Source organism: Bubalus kerabau, chromosome 11, assembly GCF_029407905.1.
Source record: "Bubalus kerabau isolate K-KA32 ecotype Philippines breed swamp buffalo chromosome 11, PCC_UOA_SB_1v2, whole genome shotgun sequence".
Taxonomy (NCBI): Eukaryota; Metazoa; Chordata; class Mammalia; order Artiodactyla; family Bovidae; genus Bubalus; species Bubalus kerabau.
The window spans coordinates 3,578,423-3,596,872 of NC_073634.1; the positions used below are offsets into that span (position 1 = coordinate 3,578,423).

The 18,450-nt window shown below is 39.6% G+C and overlaps 1 protein-coding gene across 2 annotated transcripts in view; it reads left to right on the forward strand.

The window, feature by feature from the left end:
• Nucleotides 1-958: 958 nt before the first annotated feature.
• Nucleotides 959-18,450, forward strand: part of ANAPC1 (anaphase promoting complex subunit 1) — a 99,157-nt gene continuing 81,665 nt past the window's right edge. Inside the window, exons 1-11 of one of the 2 annotated variants that reach the window (XM_055539294.1) lie at nucleotides 959-1,299; nucleotides 3,539-3,775; nucleotides 4,692-4,853; nucleotides 8,426-8,477; nucleotides 8,693-8,793; nucleotides 9,385-9,467; nucleotides 10,539-10,612; nucleotides 12,968-13,113; nucleotides 13,774-13,973; nucleotides 14,672-14,881; nucleotides 17,543-17,638. In XM_055539294.1, coding sequence (XP_055395269.1) covers nucleotides 3,563-3,775; nucleotides 4,692-4,853; nucleotides 8,426-8,477; nucleotides 8,693-8,793; nucleotides 9,385-9,467; nucleotides 10,539-10,612; nucleotides 12,968-13,113; nucleotides 13,774-13,973; nucleotides 14,672-14,881; nucleotides 17,543-17,638 — 1,337 coding nt within the window. In that variant the 5' untranslated portion in view covers nucleotides 959-1,299; nucleotides 3,539-3,562. Of the gene's footprint in view, nucleotides 1,300-3,538; nucleotides 3,776-4,691; nucleotides 4,854-8,425; nucleotides 8,478-8,692; nucleotides 8,794-9,384; nucleotides 9,468-10,538; nucleotides 10,613-12,967; nucleotides 13,114-13,752; nucleotides 13,974-14,671; nucleotides 14,882-17,542; nucleotides 17,639-18,450 lie in introns of both variants that reach the window. The other variant, XM_055539293.1, reaches the window with a different exon arrangement.

Genomic DNA, 18,450 nt, shown 5'->3' on the forward strand with positions numbered 1-18,450 from the left:
CCTATTAGTCCTTTAAACCTAGCAATGCCACACAGTGAGATTACAGCTCAAGAAAGTTGTTGTTTTCACAAGCCTGATATTCTACAGTTAATTCCATAGACAGGGAGGAAGGGGTGAAGCAGAGGTTTTTAACTTGGGCCTACGAATCGCTTGGGGATGTTTTGTGGAGCTCAGATATTAGGAGCAATGTTTTCATTGAGGACCTCTGGAGAAGGGGATAAGACAGGAGGAAATGGTTGGATGGCATCACCGACTCAATAGACATGAGTCTGAGCAAGCTCCAGGAGATGGTGAAGGATAGGGAAGCAGGGCGTGCTGCAGTCCGTGGGGTTGCAAAGAGTTGGATACGACTGAATGCTTGAACAACCATCAGTTCAGTTCAGCTCAGTTCAGTCGCTCAGTCGTGTCCGACTCTTTGAGACCCCATGAATTGCAGAACAACCATACATTTCATCAACTTTTCAAAGGGTCCAGACGTCAGAAGGGTTAAAGTGCACTGGTAAAGGGTAAAATGAGTAGACTCCCCACCCTTCCTCAAGCCTGGAGGCATATACCTCCCATTTGGGGGTCAGGAGAGGAGAGGGAAACTGGCCAGAAAATCTTCTTTTTCATAGTTAGGAGGCAGGTCAGGTTCGTATTGACACGACGTGGAGACCTGGACACCAGGAAGGTCCTATTCCAGCACAGACCCTAGCAGAGGTAGTCTTGCTTTGGGTCACAGCGGTTACGCTACAGAAGGTGCCTGTGCTTAGTCGTTGAGTCGCATCCGACTCTTTGCGACCCCATGGATTGGAGCCTGCCAGACTCCTCTGTCCATAGATTTTCCAGGCAAGAATACTGGAGTGGGTTGCCATTTCCTTCTCCAGGGATCTTCCCGAGCCAGGGATCGAACCCTTATCTCCTGTGTTTCCTGCATTGCAGGCGGATTCTTCACCCACAGAGCCTTCGGGAGGCCAAAGCATCCTTCCCGCAACTGCGCAGGCGCTACAGCCGCAGGCTCGCCGCGCTCCTGCCGAAGCCCCACCCCGGCGCGAGGCACGACGGGAAAGTCAAGATGGACGCGACCATTTGAACGTCTCGGGTGAGAGGTTCTCCAGCACGCCTTCCTGTTGTTAGCAGTCTTGTCCACAGCTGCTGCCCAGTCTTCCTCCGGAACAGGGGAGGGAGAGGGAATGAGAAGCTGCAGTGGCCGAGGAGTCACCGTGACCATCCCCGCCGCTACTCTTGGGCCCTCTCGGTCCCCTCGCCTCCGGAGAGCAGCCGGGGCTCGCCGCGCCTGACGCGTCCCGAGTCACACAGGTGTGGTCCCCGGTCCGCCACGCCTGGTGGCTCATCGCGTATCCCGTGGTCCTAACATTCGTCCCAAGGTCCTAACACCCGCTCCCTGATCGGGAGGGCTGGGAGCTCGGGACGGTCCCTGAGCGCGCGCTGGAGCCATGGGGACCCCAGTTTGCGGGCTGTGCTTTCCGGCGTGCATCTCTCTCTTACGCTCCGCGCCGGCTGCTTTGCTGAGCTCAGCGCGAAAGGGGTCTCAGCTTCCATGGGGGTCTCAACTTCTAGGTCGGCCCCTTGCCCTCTTTAAACGAAGTTCTGAGGCTCAAGCTCTTAGCCTGATGGATTCTCCTGACTCTAGAGGGGCCGGGGTAGTTCTGCGTTTTTGCAGAGGCTCAAACTGTCTTGTGTGTGCACTTGGATTTAGTCGAATTTACTCTTGAAGCAGCTTTGTGGTTACCTCTGGCAGGGTAGTTTTTATTGCTATTAAGCAAGGCTGATATCTTGATTTATAGCGTATCAGTTTAATACAGTATTTTCATCTGTAGCTCTTTATGTTGCCCCCCTGATAAGTAAAAACACGTAAAAAATTGAGATTGCAAAAGTATTAAATATGTTCTCGTAAATAGTACAAAAATATTGTACTGTGAAAATAACTATAATTAATAGTTTTGTAATTTTCTAAGTTTTAATAGAATAACGTTCCAAAATTGCTAAACTGAAGTAGCGTAAACTCTCCGGTCAGTTCTTAAACGTTTGTTATTCTGTTGATAGGCAGACCAAATGAATTTTGTTGTTTTCTTGTAAGTTTTATAAGGTACTATTTCAGTTATATCCCAAGTTCAAGTCTTCTCAGTTCTGAATTTTAGTGGAGAAAAATAAGTGTTTTGATTATGACATACAGTTGTGTCAGGAATTGCATTTAACTCACAGCAAAATAACTTTGACCCTGGAAGAGCTGCATAGGAATTACAGGGGCTTTGAGATAGTGCAGGAAAAAAAAAAAAAACCCTATTGATGCCAAAAAGACCTCAGATGGGATGAGAGATATGTCAAATATAGTTAAACTTTTAATTGTGAGTGCTGTTCCAAACACTGTTTATGGTACTATGGTTGAATGTTGGTTTTGATATATGTGTTTGAGGATTTCAGCTTCGACATGCCACAAAATCCATTTTTAGGATAGGTATTGTCTTGGAGAGAAAACTAGCATCTACCTTATCTACTATATCACACAGTGAATTTTACTGGCTGTCCATTACTGTATGTAGAAATGTTTTGGAAGTAAAGAAGCATGTTTCCACCCACAGCTCATCCACATCTTTATGGTGATGAGCTGTACTGTAAATACATTGTATTAAAAACTAGGACTCTTCAATTTGCTACAAGTATGGCTGTCCCATGGCCAGAGTTCTTCATGCCTTGGTTTCCTGTGTTTGGCCCTCAAATTGGAATTGATTGTAGTTATATGTTCTGGTCGACTGGGGTGTCATAACTGTTGGTCACATTTGACAGTTTATTAGGTCTTTTGTGGATTGATCAGGCTTCCCTGGTGGCTCAGACTGTAAAGAATCCACCTGCAGTACAAGAGACCTGGGTTCAGTCCCTGGGTTGGGAAGATCCCCTGGAGAAGGGAATGGCTACCTACTCCAGTATTTTGGCTTGGAGAATTCCATGGACTTTACAGTCCATGGGGTCACAAAGAGTCGAACCCGACTGAGTGACTTTGACTTTCACTTATGGCTTGGTCAGCTGAAAGGAGTAGTTCAACTTACGACGAATTAGAGGTAATATGAGGTTTTGGGTTTTTTGGTTTGTTTCATTCCAACATGCCAGTGATCCTTGAAATGTGTTTTTCAAATTAGGTTTCAGCGGAAATGAACAGAAATGACCTTTAATGTTAAGAAGCTGGGCAGTCATGGGGCTATAAAGTGCACCTTGTCTGAATGCTTCATGTGTGAAATGTGGAAAAGCTAGTGTGTAGTGTGAAACACGGGAAAGGTGTTGTGGGACATAGTGCTCACTTCAGCCTGGTGCTGGCCTTCAGTGCTAACCTTCTGTGGGCCCAACTAAAATGTGCTGATGACGAATCATCCGAGAGGCAGGTCTGAAACGACCCTCGATGTTATTAATTACTTGTACACTAAAATATAATAGGATTATTTGACACTCATCTAAGAATTAATGGCTCTTCTGTAAACTTTTATGGCATTTTATTCTGGTTTTGACTCCAGAAGCTGACTACAATGTGTTTGAATTCATACAGAAATAATGTTGATATTTGGAACCCATGTCGAACTTCTATGAAGAAAGGGCAACAATGATTGCAGCCGGGGATTTGCAGGAATTTGTTCCTTTTGGTCGAGACCACTGCAAGCACCACCCTAATGCTTTGAACCTCCAGCTTCGCCAGCTTCAGCCAGCCTCCGAGTTATGGTCTTCTGATGGTGCTGCTGGCCTAGTGGGATCCCTTCAGGAGGTTACCATCCATGAGAAACAGAAGGTTCCATTAAGTTTCTTTCCCATAATATTTTTGAAATGTAGAATGTTGCGATCTACTTGTAATTTAGACTACCTGCCACTGAGAAAGGAGTATAATGGTATTTCTAGGGTAGTGGTTAAGATTTGGTAATTTCAGTCAAGACTAAAATAATGACTTCATTGTATTATGGTGTCATAACCATTTATTTAGACATGTAACTCATGGTTTTATAGTAAGTATTATGGTTATGGTCCATTCTTTCTCTTCACTTAGTATGTGGGGACCAGATATCATGTTGTTTGATTAGATGGTAGAGTTAGGAATGGTCCCTGCTGCAGAAAAAAACTTACATGTTTCTCCTAGGTCTTAAATAGGGGAATGAGACATTAACGTGTCAGAAAATCAGTCTTCCCACCTTATTCCACTTAGGATACCACAATCTCAGGGAGAGGAAAGTCTGTGTAGTTAGAAATCTAAACCTTTCTTTCTCCCATTTAATTTTAATGCCCAGGGACAGAAGTTGAATGTAGCTGTGAAGCAGGGAAGTCTGCCCTGTGGATAAACTCCCTCAGTGATTCCCACATGCACCTCACTGCCCCTCTCCATCACTTCTCCCTACACTTAATATACCTTTTTAGTTTCCCCAGGCATGCTGGTTTCATTTTGGGATCTGCAGACATGTTTATGTTTTGGACAAATAATATGATAGTATAACATGAAACATCCTATAAGATATATAATGCACATACCCAGACACCCCACTTTGTTAATCAGTGGCATCGAGTTTCTAAAAGTTGGGCTTGGATTGTGTCTTACTCCACAGGCAAAGAGAGAGTAGGAGACTTGTATCTGGATAATTATTTGATTTAATTAGTAAATCTTGCTCCATACTATTGAAAAAGTGCTTAAACATGTCTTGTATGTATTAACTTTTAAGGAGAGCTGGCAGTTAAGGAAAGGTGTCAGTGAAATTGGAGAAGAAGTAGATTACGATGAGGAACTCTACATGGCTGGAAACATGGTTATCTGGAGCAAAGGAAGTAAAAGCCAGGCATTGGCTGTTTATAAAGCATTTACAGTTGACAGTCCTGTTCAACAGGTGAGTTGATTTGAATTTTAGCATTTGATTATTTAACACTTAAAAACAATGTTTGTCCTAAAATTTAACAGAAATAATAAAAACAGCACAGTGATCCCAGCAGCCGGGTGTACATGTTAAAAGTTCCGTTTGTTTCCTGTAGCATCACCTTTTTCCCACTGTCCTTTGTCAGTCAGTTTTTCCCACTGTCCTTTTTTGTATGCTGCAGTCCATGGGGTCGCAAAGAGTCAGACACGACTGAGCGACTGAACTTGTCAGTTTAATGAGTCTTTAAACACTGTTCTTGAGTGATAAGATTCATTACTCGCTAAAAATTTCTAAGACATTGAGGGTACAAAGAATACTTTAACACACGCTGATTATAATTGATTGCAGGTATTCAATAATACCTACTTCCTAGTGACAATCAGAGAGAGAAAAACCTACTTGGTCTCGTTGCAGTTCGATATTACACCTACATCTGTTCTGATATTTAGTAATTAAAGAGAAGGAATTAAGTATTTGCCCTTCCTTTTTAGGAAGACATGCAGTTTATCTCCCTTATTTGTGGAAGAGTGCCAACTAATAAAAATAGAAGGATAGAGTTAAAAAAAAAAAATCATCATTTTGTAACCTCCAGTTGTAATAATTGATTCAGAAAAGGATTGTTAATGAATAGTAACACTCTTGGGTGAAAAGACATTAGCATGCACCAGGGTATTACTCTGTGGATTACTTGCTAGTATAAAGGAACAGATGTATCTCTATTGTAGAGATATCTGTTGGTCTCCATTTCCACCAGGTGATTCTTTGCCATCATTAGTAGTGGAACAAAGGCACACTAGACTCCAGCTACGATGCAGTATATGTTGTCATCCTCTCAGTTTCTTCCCCAGATTATATAACGTGAGCATCTAGTTCAACCTTCCAGTTATAGAAAGTATGGGGACTAGAGGGTACATTTTTAAAGTATCGTGAGATGAGGCGTGGGTTGGAGGTATAGATGAAACAAGAATGGCCAGAGGTTGATAATTATTGGCTAATGAGTATTCATTATGTTATTCTGTTTACTTTGTATTTGAAATTTTCCATAATTAAAAATAGAAGGAAAAAAAACACTACAAGAAAACAATTGTATGAATTCAGAATATGGAACAGTCTACATTCTGGCCTCTTTAAAAAGTTAGTCAAGAAGCAGGAAAGAAAGATGGGGCTGTTCTAGGTTAGAAGAGACTAAAAGGACATCAGCAAATGCAGTATTTTTTGAATGTCGTTAAATGAACTTTGAATCTTGGTTTGAGAACCAGCTGGGGCCAGAGCACAAGGATGACCCTGAGGGATGGGTCAGGCAGGGAGGTAGAGGGGTTCAGGATGGGGACACAGGCACACCCGATGCGGACCCATGTCAGTGTGTGGCAAACCCACTACAGTACTGAAAAGTAGTTAGCCTCCAATTAAAAGAAATACATTTATATTTTTAAAAAGGGGAGACATTCTTGAGAAAATCTGAAATAGTTGAAAATGGACTGGATATCAGGTGCTAGTAGAAAATTACATTTTTTTCCTCAAGTGGTATGACAGTTTATAGGTTAAACCTATAGGTTTAATAGGAGTACGTCTTCAGTTTTAGGAAATAGATGATGAGGTGGAAATACAAGATGACGGGTTTAGGGGTGAAGTGATGCTGTGTGCAGTTTTCAAACAGCACCTCCCCACTCCCCACATCCTTCTGTATAGGAATGCACACGTAAACAGATACACAAAAGGTTAGTAACAACCGTCAGATTTAGGTGAGACAGATGTTCACTGTACCATTTCAGCTTTTCTTACTGAAAGATTTTAGGATATCAAGTTGGGGGGAAAATGAAAGCATTTTTGGTAGTTGAATTAATTGTTAGCCTATTGACAGAAGGTTTTAGAGGCTTCTTATTCATGTGAAGTTCTTTATTTGTAAACACTGAAATCATATCTCGACACTGCCCTTTTTCCCCGTTAACTATTTTATGATGAGTGTTGTACTCTTATAACAATTTAGTAGGAAGGGTAAAGTGAATTATTCCCAAATTTCAGACGATGTGTGAAAGCATTTCTGTATAGGAGTGTTGAAGCCAGTGATCTTTTTGATGATTATTTCCCCCCATGTAACATTGTAAACGTATTTAATGCCACTGAAAAATGGTTAAAATGATAAATTTTATGTATGTTTTACCACAATTAAAAAGGCACATGAAAATGCCTTTCAGTTCAGTTGCTCAGTTGTGTCCGACTCTTTGCGACCTCATGAATCACAGCACGCCAGGCCTCCCTGTCCATCACCAACTCCCGGAGTTCACTCAGACTCACGTCCATCGAGTCGGTGATGCCATCCAGCCATCTCATCCTCTGTTGCCCCCTTTTCCTCCTGCCCCTGATCCCTCCCAGCATCAGGGTCTTTTCCAGTGAGTCAGTTCTTCACATCAGGCGACCAAAGTACTGGAGTTTCAGCTTCAGCATCAGTCCTTCCAGTGAACATCCAGGACTGATCTCCTTTAGGATGGACTGGTTGAATCTCCTTGCAGTCCATGGGACTCTCAAGAGTCTTCTCCAACACCACAGTTCAAAAGCATCAATTCTTCGGCGCTCAGCTTTCTTCACAGTCCAACTGTCACATCCATATATGACCACAGGAAAAACCATAGCCTTGACTAGACGGACCTTTGTTGGCAAAGTAATGTCTCTGCTTTTCAATATGCTATCTAGGTTGGTCATAACTTTCCTTCCAAGGAGTAAGCGTCTTTTAATTTCATGGCTGTAGTCACCATCTGCAGTGATTTTGGAACCCAAAAAAATAAAGTCTGACACTGTTTCCCCATCTATTTCCCATGAAGTGATGGGACCGGATGCCATAATCTTAGTTTTCTGAATGTTGAGCTTTACGCCAACTTTTTCACTCTCTTTCACTTTCATCAAGAGGCTTTTTAGTTCTTCACTTTTTGCCATAAGGATGGTGTCATCTGCATATCTGAGGTTATTGATATTTCTCCTGGCAATCTCGATTCCAGCTTGTGTTTGTTCCAGTCTAGTGTTCTTTAGATAATTTCAATGTGATTGTCAAGCATGCCAGTTAAAGTTTAATGGTTTTTAAAAGTTTTCCTGGTATGTACGTACACACACACACACATATTTTTAAAATGAGCGTTTAATGAGGGATTTCTAGGTGTGTCAAAGAGTGATAAAATCATTAGGTAAATCTGGAGATTATGAAATAGCTTGGCAGTTTTCAGCTTTTACAATAATCTTTAGCTTTGTATAGGATATAGGGTTTACTATAGGTTGAATCTCTATTTGAATTCATTTCTGCTTCAAAGCTTCTATCTAGTAGGTTTGTTGATTTTTGTCTTCCCTTTTCTCTTCATAAACCTTATTAGCAGACATAGTTTATCTGAAAATAGTTATCATTAGTCTAATTTTATCTTATTTTTCCTTATTCCCATATGTATGTGTTGAGCTGATAAGGTGGGACAGTTATGTACGTGACACTATTATTTAGATATTATTAATTAATAGGTTATTATTTAGATACCATTTTCTTAAGCATTTTGTTTTGATTTTAGGCATTGTGGTGTGACTTCATTATATCACAGGATAAGTCTGATAAGGACTACAGTAAGTTTCTTTTTGAAATTTTATTTGATCTTATGATTCCAAATGTTTATCTCATTTTTTTTTTTTCAGTCAAAATAAGTAGCCACTAATAATAGTGGCTTAACTTGAGCATTTTTATGTTGGTCATTAAAGAATTTGTGCTATTGGAAATTGTAACTTGTATTTGGGAACCTTTTTTGAAAAAAAAATGCATGTATCTTGTACTCCCTTTTCAGGTAGTGATGAAGTGGAAAGATGCATATGTATATTGCAAAGCTCATGTATCAACATGCATAGTATAGAAGGAAAGGATTACATAGCTTCTTTACCTTTTCAGGTAAGTCTGAGTGTTTCAATCTTTTTGTGTTTTATTGGAGCTTATTCTTGAATTAATTGATTTCAGAAGTACTGCTGCTCTCACATCGTGTAATCACAAATGTTATTTTTACTGAAATAAAATAGCTAAATTTTAGCAGCTGTAATTGCTTGCCATTTCCATCCTTTGCCTAAAAGGTAAATTATCTAGTGAAGTGAATTGTGAAATCTTTTCTGGGAATTTTTTTTTTTTTTTTTTTTCCATTTTAAGTACATTTGTAAGAAATCACATTGGTTATACTCAACCATTTGAGCAATATTAGTTTTTTTCCTGTTTCTCATCGTCTTTTTTCATGCCCTAATGCAGTCTTTACACTTTAATCACATTGTCAGTTTGGTACTGGTATTAGCCACTGCTGGGAATATTAGATAAAACTTCGCTTCCGTATATTTGATTTTCTCTTAGATTTCCTTGTTAGAATTATAGATTGTTAGTCTGCAAAGCTCTTATTATATTGGAAGAAAAATCTAATGTTCTATATTGTTTCATAAAAACATGTTATAAAGAGTCATTTCTTTTACTTCTGTTTTTCCTTACCCTTTTACCAAATAGGTTGCAAATGTTTGGCCCACCAAGTATGGATTGCTGTTCGAACGAAGCAGCTCTTCATGTGAGGTTCCTCCAGGCCCACCCAGGTATGCAGGTCAGAATATGATTCCTTGGGCTTTTTCTGTTGGTTCTTAGGTAAAATTGCTTGCCCAAAAGTTTGGGATGATGATAATTTCCATGCTGTCAGTGCAGATAGATGCCTTTTCTCTCACCTCATCATTGTACACTTGTGAGTTCTATTGGTACTTCTCTCTTGGCACTTAATTATCTCAGCTTTTGTCCCCCAGGTAGTAAAACTGAGCGAACTCTTGGCTTAAAGATAGTAAGACTCAGTTCTTAGCTCTACCATTTTTTTCCATCATGTTACTTTGGGCAAATCATTAGCTTTGGCATTAGTTTCCTTACCTGTTAAAGGAAGAATACTGTCTTTACTTGCTAGGTTTTATGCAGAGTTTTAATGAGCTAATGTGTACAGTCTTTGACATAGAGCTTCCTAGTCTTAGGTGTGTAATAAGTGGTAATGTGTTTAGTTTGTCTCCCTAATCAGCTCTCAGCTCGCCAAAGGGCAGGAACGTCCAGTTACCTGTCAGTGTGTTGCAAGGAGTAGATACTAAGTTTGGAGAAGATTGCTTACAGATTGTGATCTCTTTCTGTGTTCAGATAAAAGGTCCGTTCTTTTCCTTTTTTTTCAGTCACTCCTTAAAAAGCAGCCATTTAATTTACTTGAAGCATTTATTCTTCTTCCTTTTTAAAGTACATGCCTTTGTAAATAGGTCTAGGGGACTAAATTTCTTTCCTAGCTGTCAGACACAGTGCCACTAAGAAAAGTGTTTTTTAAAAATGACTGCCTTACACCCCTCTCTCGGTTGGTCTGTAAGGTGGTGACAGCTGCTTGCGGGTCCTCCCTGGGCTACACTGATTCTGTGCTGTGTGTGTGTGTGTGTGTGTGTGTGTGTGTAGACTTACTCTGCATTAGAGAGATTTCTAGAAAGAAAAGCAAAGATACTGTGAAAAACGGTATGTCAGAGTTTAGAGGGTTGTTCTTCAAGACTGTAGGTTTCTAGTTGCTAGTCTGCAGAAGACATTTGTTTGCAAGGAATGTTCAAAATTTGTGCACAAATGGAGTTGGTGATTGATTGTTTATTTGTCCTTACTAGAGAACCTTTACCCACTCTGTTCAGCATGCTGCATCCACTGGATGAAATTACACCACTAGTTTGCAAATCTGGAAGTAAGTGTATTTTTATAAATTCTTTTACGCAGACTCTTATTTGAGTTTGGGAGTTGGGAGGAAATAAAGGAGGTTATGAAAATTTTTTTTTTTTTTTAATTTTATTTTATTTTTAAACTTTACATAACTGTATTAGTTTTGCCAAATATCAAAATGAATCCGCCACAGGTATACATGTGTTCCCCATCCTGAACCCTCCTCCCTCCTCCCTTCCCATTCCATCCCTCTGGGTCGTCCCAGTGCACCAGCCCCAAGCATCCAGTATCATGCATCGAACCTGGACTGGCAACTCGTTTCATACATGATATTATACATGTTTCAATGCCATTCTCCCAAATCTTCCCGCCCTCTCCCTCTCCAACAGAGTCCATAAGACTGTTCTATACATCAGTGTCTCTTTTGCTGTCTCGTACACAGGGTTATTGTTACCATCTTTCTAAATTCCGTATATATGCGTTAGTATACTGAATTGGTGTTTTTCTTTCTGGCTTACTTCACTCTGTATAATAGGCTCCAGTTTCATCCACCTCATTAGAACTGATTCAAATGTATTCTTTTTAATGGCTGAATAATACTCCATTGTGTATATGTACCACAGCTTTCTTATCCATTCATCTGCTGATGGACATCTAGGTTGCTTCCATGTCCTGGCTATTATAAACAGTGCTGCGATGAACATTGGGGTACACGTGTCTCTTTCCCTTCTGGTTTCCTCAGTGTGTATGCCCAGCAGTGGGATTGCTGGATCATTATGAAAATTTGATTTGTCTTATAAAGATAAAATAATTTAAGCATTAAAAAATAATTATGAAAATAATTCATATTACTTCATTGAATATCCTGGTATTGACTTTAAACAACTCTTATTTTAGTAAAAATAGAGCCAGGAATAGTGATAGATTTTCTAACTTAGCTGTAGATGATTCTGTACTCTGTTTCTCAGTAATTAATAATAAATCAACAGGACTTAGATAAAATAAAAATTGTTTCTTTTTTCTGGAAAAAAGAAATGGAGGGCCTTAGACCTTTACGGTATAAATTTTAATATTTCATTTACCCTGCTCATAATATAATTTTCTGGGACTCAATTTTTTAATATTTTCTAGACGTATTTCTAGATGCTTATTTTAAAATTTTAAATGTGATCAAACATAGGTTATTATGAATAATGATACTTGAAGGCTAAAAAAAAAATTACGTTTTTTAACCAGTTTTAAGGACATAGTCCCAAGTATATATTCTGAAATACCACTGAGATTTTTATCTTCTCTATCAGGGCTTGGCAAACTACAGATAAATCCAGCTCATTTTCCTAAGCCTTATTTCCTAAGCCTAAGAGTGGTTTCAACCTTTTTAAAAGGTTGTAGGAAAAAACAAAGTAAATTACGCTACTGATTCACTTTGTGGTCTGCAAAGCCTAAACTATTTACTCTTTGGCCTTATACAGAAAAGTTTGTTGATAATTCTATATTATACTGCTAACAACTACAAACAACCTAAGCACACATGTCAGAGCATATGGTTGAATGGTATGCGGCCATTATTGCTCAAATTTTTGAATAATATTTGATAATCTCAGGAATTGCTTATTCTTGTTAAGTAAGGTACAAAACTAAATGCAATATTCTAATTTTGTAAAAACAAAAAATATGTACAGGAAAACAAAACTAGGAGGAATGCTCCTAAAAATTTTAGTAATAATTATTTTGAGTGGAATTATGAGTGATTTTTCTTTCTTTATAATGTACTTCTTAATTTTATAACCCAATTCTTTTAAATTTTTTAAATATGTTGAGAGGAAAACATTTTGGAAACTGTCAAATAAGGAAATAGGAACTTGTTTGTAGTACTATAGATATAAAAGCTGAACTCACTAGGAAAAAACTTATTTTTGTGTGTCTTCCCAGTAAAACAGAAACAACAGTGTATTGTTCAGCACTGTTTGAATGGTTACCATCGAGGACAGATTTCATACAGAAGAAAAGAACCACTAAGGAAGTCAAATTTGGCAGAATAGTTGATTAAAATTTATGAATAAGTCAGTTATTAAAGGAATCATGGACCTTTTACCTGTGGTTGATGAGTTTAATGGCTTAAATTCATTAACATTTAAGTACATGTGTGTGATATAAAAGCTCATAACATTCTCATCTTTAATATGTTTGAAGAAATTGATGCCCAAAGTAAATGTATTAAAAATGGAGAGTTAATTATGTCATATTAATATATTAATGGATTTTATGCCTTAATTACCTTCATTTCTCTGTGTCTTTAGGAATTGCAAGAAGTCACTTCATAAACAAGTCTTGTGAAGCCCATTGTCCTATACTTGATCATTTCTGTTTTATCTTTAAGGTCTTTTTGGTTCATCACGGGTACAGTATATTGTAGATCATGCAATGAAAATTGTCTTTCTCCACACCGATCCCTCCATTGTCATGACCTATGACACTGTTCAAGGTCTGCACTCTGTGTGGGCTCTCCGGAGAGTCAAAACAGAGGTAAGGGTGAAGGCAAGTCACTTCTTAACAGAAAAAGATAGTTAATACTGAAAATTTGCTTTTTTTTTTTTTTTTTGGCTACTCATTAAAAATTATTTTTTAAATTTGTTTAATTTTAATTGGTGGATAATTGCTTTACAGTATTCTCTTGGTTTCTGCCATACATCAATATGAATCAGCCATAGGTATACATATGTCCCTTCCCCCTTGAACCTGCCTCCCTCCTTCCACCCCAGCCCACCCCCGCTAGGTTGTCAGAGAGCCCTAGTTTGAGCTCCCTGAGTCACACGGCAAACTCCCACGGGTTCTCTGTTTTACGTGTGGTAGCGTATATGCTTCCATGCTACTCTCTCCACCCTTCCCCCTCTGCTTCCCCCACTGTGTCCTCAGTCTGTTCCATGCCTGCCTCTCCACTGCTGCCCTGCAAATAGACTCACTGGCAGCACACCATCTTTCTAGACTCCATATATGTGTGCTAATGTATGATATTTGTTTGTATGCTTTTAGAAGACTCGTGAAATAAATTGAGTATCTTAGGGAAAAAAATGTTATATCTTTAATAACTGGCAACTACCCTGCAAGGAAATTGCCCTTCTAATCTAATTATTACCTCCCCATTCCCCTTCATTTTGACTTAAGGAAGGGAATGTTGTTTTAAAGTTCTCTGAACAGGGGGGCACCCCCCAGAACGTGGCTACTAGCAGCTCGCTCACAGCACACCTCAGAAGCCTCTCCAAGGGCGACTCCCCCGTGGCTTCCCCTTTCCAGAACTACTCCTCCATCCACAGCCAGAGCCGCTCCACCTCCTCGCCCAGCCTGCACTCCCGTTCACCTTCCATTTCCAACATGGCAGCTCTCAGGTGGGACTTCAGTGTGGACCTGTTTCCTGGTTTTAAACAAGATGTCTCAAGAAAAAGATACCTTCTTTTTAAACTTTCTGTTGTGATTGGAAGGATTTAAAATTTCTCTTGACAGCTCCTGAGTACCTTTCAGGAAAAAAAGCAGTATGCCTATTGAGCTATTTTTACCAAGATTCCAGGCCTACTGTGTTGCCTTGCCAGTGAGTCATATTTAGAAGCTGCCAATTCTTGTTAAGAGTGCCGCATTGTTACCACTGCTTGGCAGCAGTTTGGTGAATATTAATTCCTGAGATATTTTGGTACTGTTTTCTTTTGTCTTAGTTTGCTTTAGCTTTTGTTTTTATTAGTATCTATATAATCTGGGTTTTGTTCATATGTGTATGTCTGAGTACCTAAGAACATAGTTTAGACTTTTTTGAATAATCTAAGCGATTCCTTTTCTGAGGCAGAAGATGAACTGATTTTCAGTTAAAAAAAGAATTATTCCAGCAGGAGTTCTAAATCTTTAGAATATAATAAAGCGTGTTAAACCATTTAAGTAGCTGTTCTTTTTTTTTTTTTTTTTAATTGTATTTCTGACTGGGTTTCTGCCTTGAATATTTGCATGAATACATAGAGTTTGGAAAGCTTTATTGGAAAGTGTGTCGTGTCAGCCTGCGTTATTAATTATGGTGCCCTCTTTTCTGTTTGTTTTGCAGTCGTGCTCATTCCCCTGCCTTAGGAGTGTACTCTTTTTCAGGGGTGCAAAGGTTCAACCTTTCAAGCCATAATCAGTCTCCAAAGAGACACAGTTTTTCTCATTCTCCAAGTAGTAATTCTAATGGCTCCTTTCTTGCGCCAGAAACAGAGCCCATTGTTCCTGAGCTTTGTATCGACCACTTATGGACTGAAACGATTACTCGCCTGAGGTTTGGAGGATATATTTTTATATTGAGAGAAAAATGATGCTAAAAGTTTTAGAAAACACTTGATATTCTGTGTAAAGCTTCTTGCTATAAGCAGTTACAAATACTTACAAAAATGCATAGAAATATATATTAAAGGCTACCTAAGTTTCAGTAGAGAATATTAGTGATATTAAGATGATCATAAAAATATTCTTTTGTCATTTGCTGTTTCTTCCTTAACTTTGTAGTAGTAATCTCTCCCTTTTGAAGTGTTTGCTGTTTTAGGGAAAAACAGTTAATTTGTGTAGTTTAGGCAACTTGGGGTTTTATAGCATTTTTCTTAAGTTTTGTCTTTGTTAGTTGAGTATCAGCTGTTCTCCTGTGAAACACCACTCAGACCTCCATTCTACACGACCTTCCTCCTTTTATGATCTCTTTAATCATTCATTCATTCAGTGCCAGTGTGTGTGTTAGTGGCTGTGGTTTATCAGCAAGCAGGTCACTGTCCCTGTCCTCAAAAAGAGACATCTGGAGGGTGGTGGCTCTGCAGATCTGCAGACAGGACTTTGAAAAGACAGCTGGGTATTTTCTGGGTGGGTAAGTGGAGAAGGCACAGTCGTTAGAGGGGATCAGGAGAAAAGTTAGGAAGTGTGAATGTGTGGTATGTTCCAGGAATTAAAAATACTGTCAATTTGTTTATGTAGGAGAAGGGGAAAGGGCTGTGAAAGAGGAGGTAGAGAGAGAGAGCCACTGGGGCTGTTCTGTCTCATAAAAGCTGTAAGGAGGTGCTTTATGTGTGGGTCATAAGGACAGGGGGAGGAGTAGTCACTTAACAGTGGGGACTGAGGCAAGGAAGGTGGATTGGAATTTATGGAGTGTGTAGAGGTTGGGTTCCTGGGGTTCCTGGAGGGCCTGTGGATGAACAGGGGTTCTGGTAACCCTCTGGGATCAAAGATAGTAATCAAAGGTACGTGTGGTGTCTAGGCCTTTTCTTTAGGAGAGGATTTAACATTCATTAGATTCCCAGTCTGTGACCTCTGAATAGTTAAAAGCAGGCTGTGTAGAATCAAAAAGGGCTAGGGACTGAAGTCCTGGGAACTTAACGTTTGGGGAGGAGGTTGGTGAAAAGAGATAAAATTGCTGCAGATAGACAGCAAGGGAGGTCAGGCGGGGGAAGCAGCAGGACAATCATGGAACATGAGAAAGGAGGCTTGAGATGAAGGTGTCGGTGTCGTCAGATGCCGGTGAAGTGTGGCAGTGAGGGTGGGCTCAGAGGCGGTACCTGCTGGCAGTGAGTTCCCCGGTGACCTTGTCCAGAGCACCTTGCGTGGGTAGGGTGTAGTGGGATGGGGTGGAAAAAGTCAGTGGGGACTGGAGGGGTGAGCATGGATACACAGACTGTCCACGGAGTCCTTTGAGTGGGAATGAGGGTCCAAAACTAGCTGGAGGCACCTCAGGGTCCAGGGAGGGTTTCATTTTTCCTGAACTATATTAGAGAAAATTCATCTTCCTCTTTGCCCCTAAATTCCTCAGTGTGTTTCTCTAGAAAGTAAGGACGCTTTTTTTACCGAACCACACTACCATTTTTACAGTCAGTTAAGCGACCAGTAAGTCCTTCATATAATCTGATGTTTTAGTACATCTGTGTATTTAAAGACTCATTTTAAAGTGAGACAGTAGGCTGCAAAGATTACACACCCAGAGCAGGAGAGCATTGAAAATACGGGGAAGAGGAAGTGATTGATGGGACAAGGAACCAGACAGGCACTCAGGAGCAGAGACTGGCCCTGGGGAGAAAGAAGGTGATGATTATCAGATAGGCCGCACTGGGGGTCCCGTGAGATGGAGGCCACACCCGTGCTCTTAGGCCAGCAGGTCAGTGATACTTGGAGGAAAGTGAAGATGTGAGTACAGGCTTGAAGTAGGTTCCATTTTTGTTCCTTGTATATAACATAAAAATTCCCTGTATTTAAAAATCATTTGTTTTGGGACTTCCCTGGTGATCCAGTGGTTAACTGCATGCTGCCAATGTGGAGTGGGGGTTGGAGTCGCAGGTTCGATCCCTGATCAGGGAACTGAGATCCTATGTGCTGCATTGTATGGCCCGAAATTTAAAACAATAAGTAAATGGAAAGAAAATACTGTCACTAAAAGAAAAAAAAAGTCATTTCTCCTTAAATACCTTATTGCTAAGTTGGATATATTGCAGATGCTTATTTTACAGTTCCAGTCCTCTGCACCGCTCTGCAAAGAAACTTTTGAGAATAGAGAAGTTTGGGGTATGGTTTAAAGAAAGAGAGGTAAAGTGGAACCTAATCTTAGAGAGTAAGGATAGATTGGAGAGGTCATGTTATAAAAAGTCTGACCCCTTAGACCTTGTAAGAGATAGGAATTCAAGTTTGCATTACTTTGGCAGTAGGCAACTAGCATAGTGTAGAATTAAAAAGGTAATGATTACGTTTATTGGAATTTTCCCCTAAAAAGCTATGTAGTGGACTCAGAATCAGAGCTGAGAGGAATCTTAGAGATGATGAAGTTCAGTTCTTAGAAGTGCTTTTGTGTCTTCAAAGTTATTGCTTGGCCCAATTAGTATTTCTTGTATTTTCAAAGACTTTTTATTAATATCTGAGGTAGGTTTTTAAGCCAGTGCCACCATTTTCTTTATTAATATATCTATTACAGGAAGAAAAATTCACAGGCCTCCAAAGTCTTTATTACATCTGACCTATGTGGGCAGAAGTTCTTGTGCTATTTAGTAGAGTCCGAGCTCCAGTTACGGTAAGTGTGTTTATGTTTCTCATTTAATCAGTGTAAATACATTTGTGTTTAGGGCTTAGTCGCTCAGTTGTGTCTGACTGTTTATGACTCTGTGGACTGCTGCCCGTCAGGATACTCTGTCCATGGAATTCTCCAGTTAATACTGAAGTGGGTTGCCATTTCCTTCTCCAGGGAATCTTCCTGACCCAGGAGTCGAACCTGTGCTTCTGTCTCTAGGGCTGTTCTTTCTTTTCTTTTTTCTCTTTCTCTCTTTTTTTTTTTTGCATAATAACTTTATTGAAATAATTTATATACCATGAAGTTAACATGTTTTAAGTGTATAATTAAATGATTTTTAGTAAATTTACAATTGTGCAACGTCACCACAATCCAGTTTTAAAACTTCCTCTATCACTTTTGAGAGATCTTTTGTGCTTGACTTTAGTCAGTGTTCCCATTCCCAACCTCAGACCACCAGAATATAGGCTTTCTGCCCCTGCAAATTTGCCTTTGCTCGATATTTTATATAAATAGAATAATACAATAGATAGTTTTTTGTGTCTGCAACCTTCTTTCTCTTGGCATGTTTTTTAGGACCCCTGTGTTGTAACATGTGTAAACATTTTATTCCTCTTAATGTGTGGTATTATATAAACGTACCACATTGTGTTCATTGGTTGATGGACATTTGGTTTGTTTCTACTCTTGACCGTTGTGAGTTACGGCACTATGATCACTGGAGCCAAAATCTTTGTGTGGACATACGTGATTCATGTACATAGATAGGTAGATAGCTAGGAGTGGGTCAAATGATAAATTCATTTTCAGCTTTT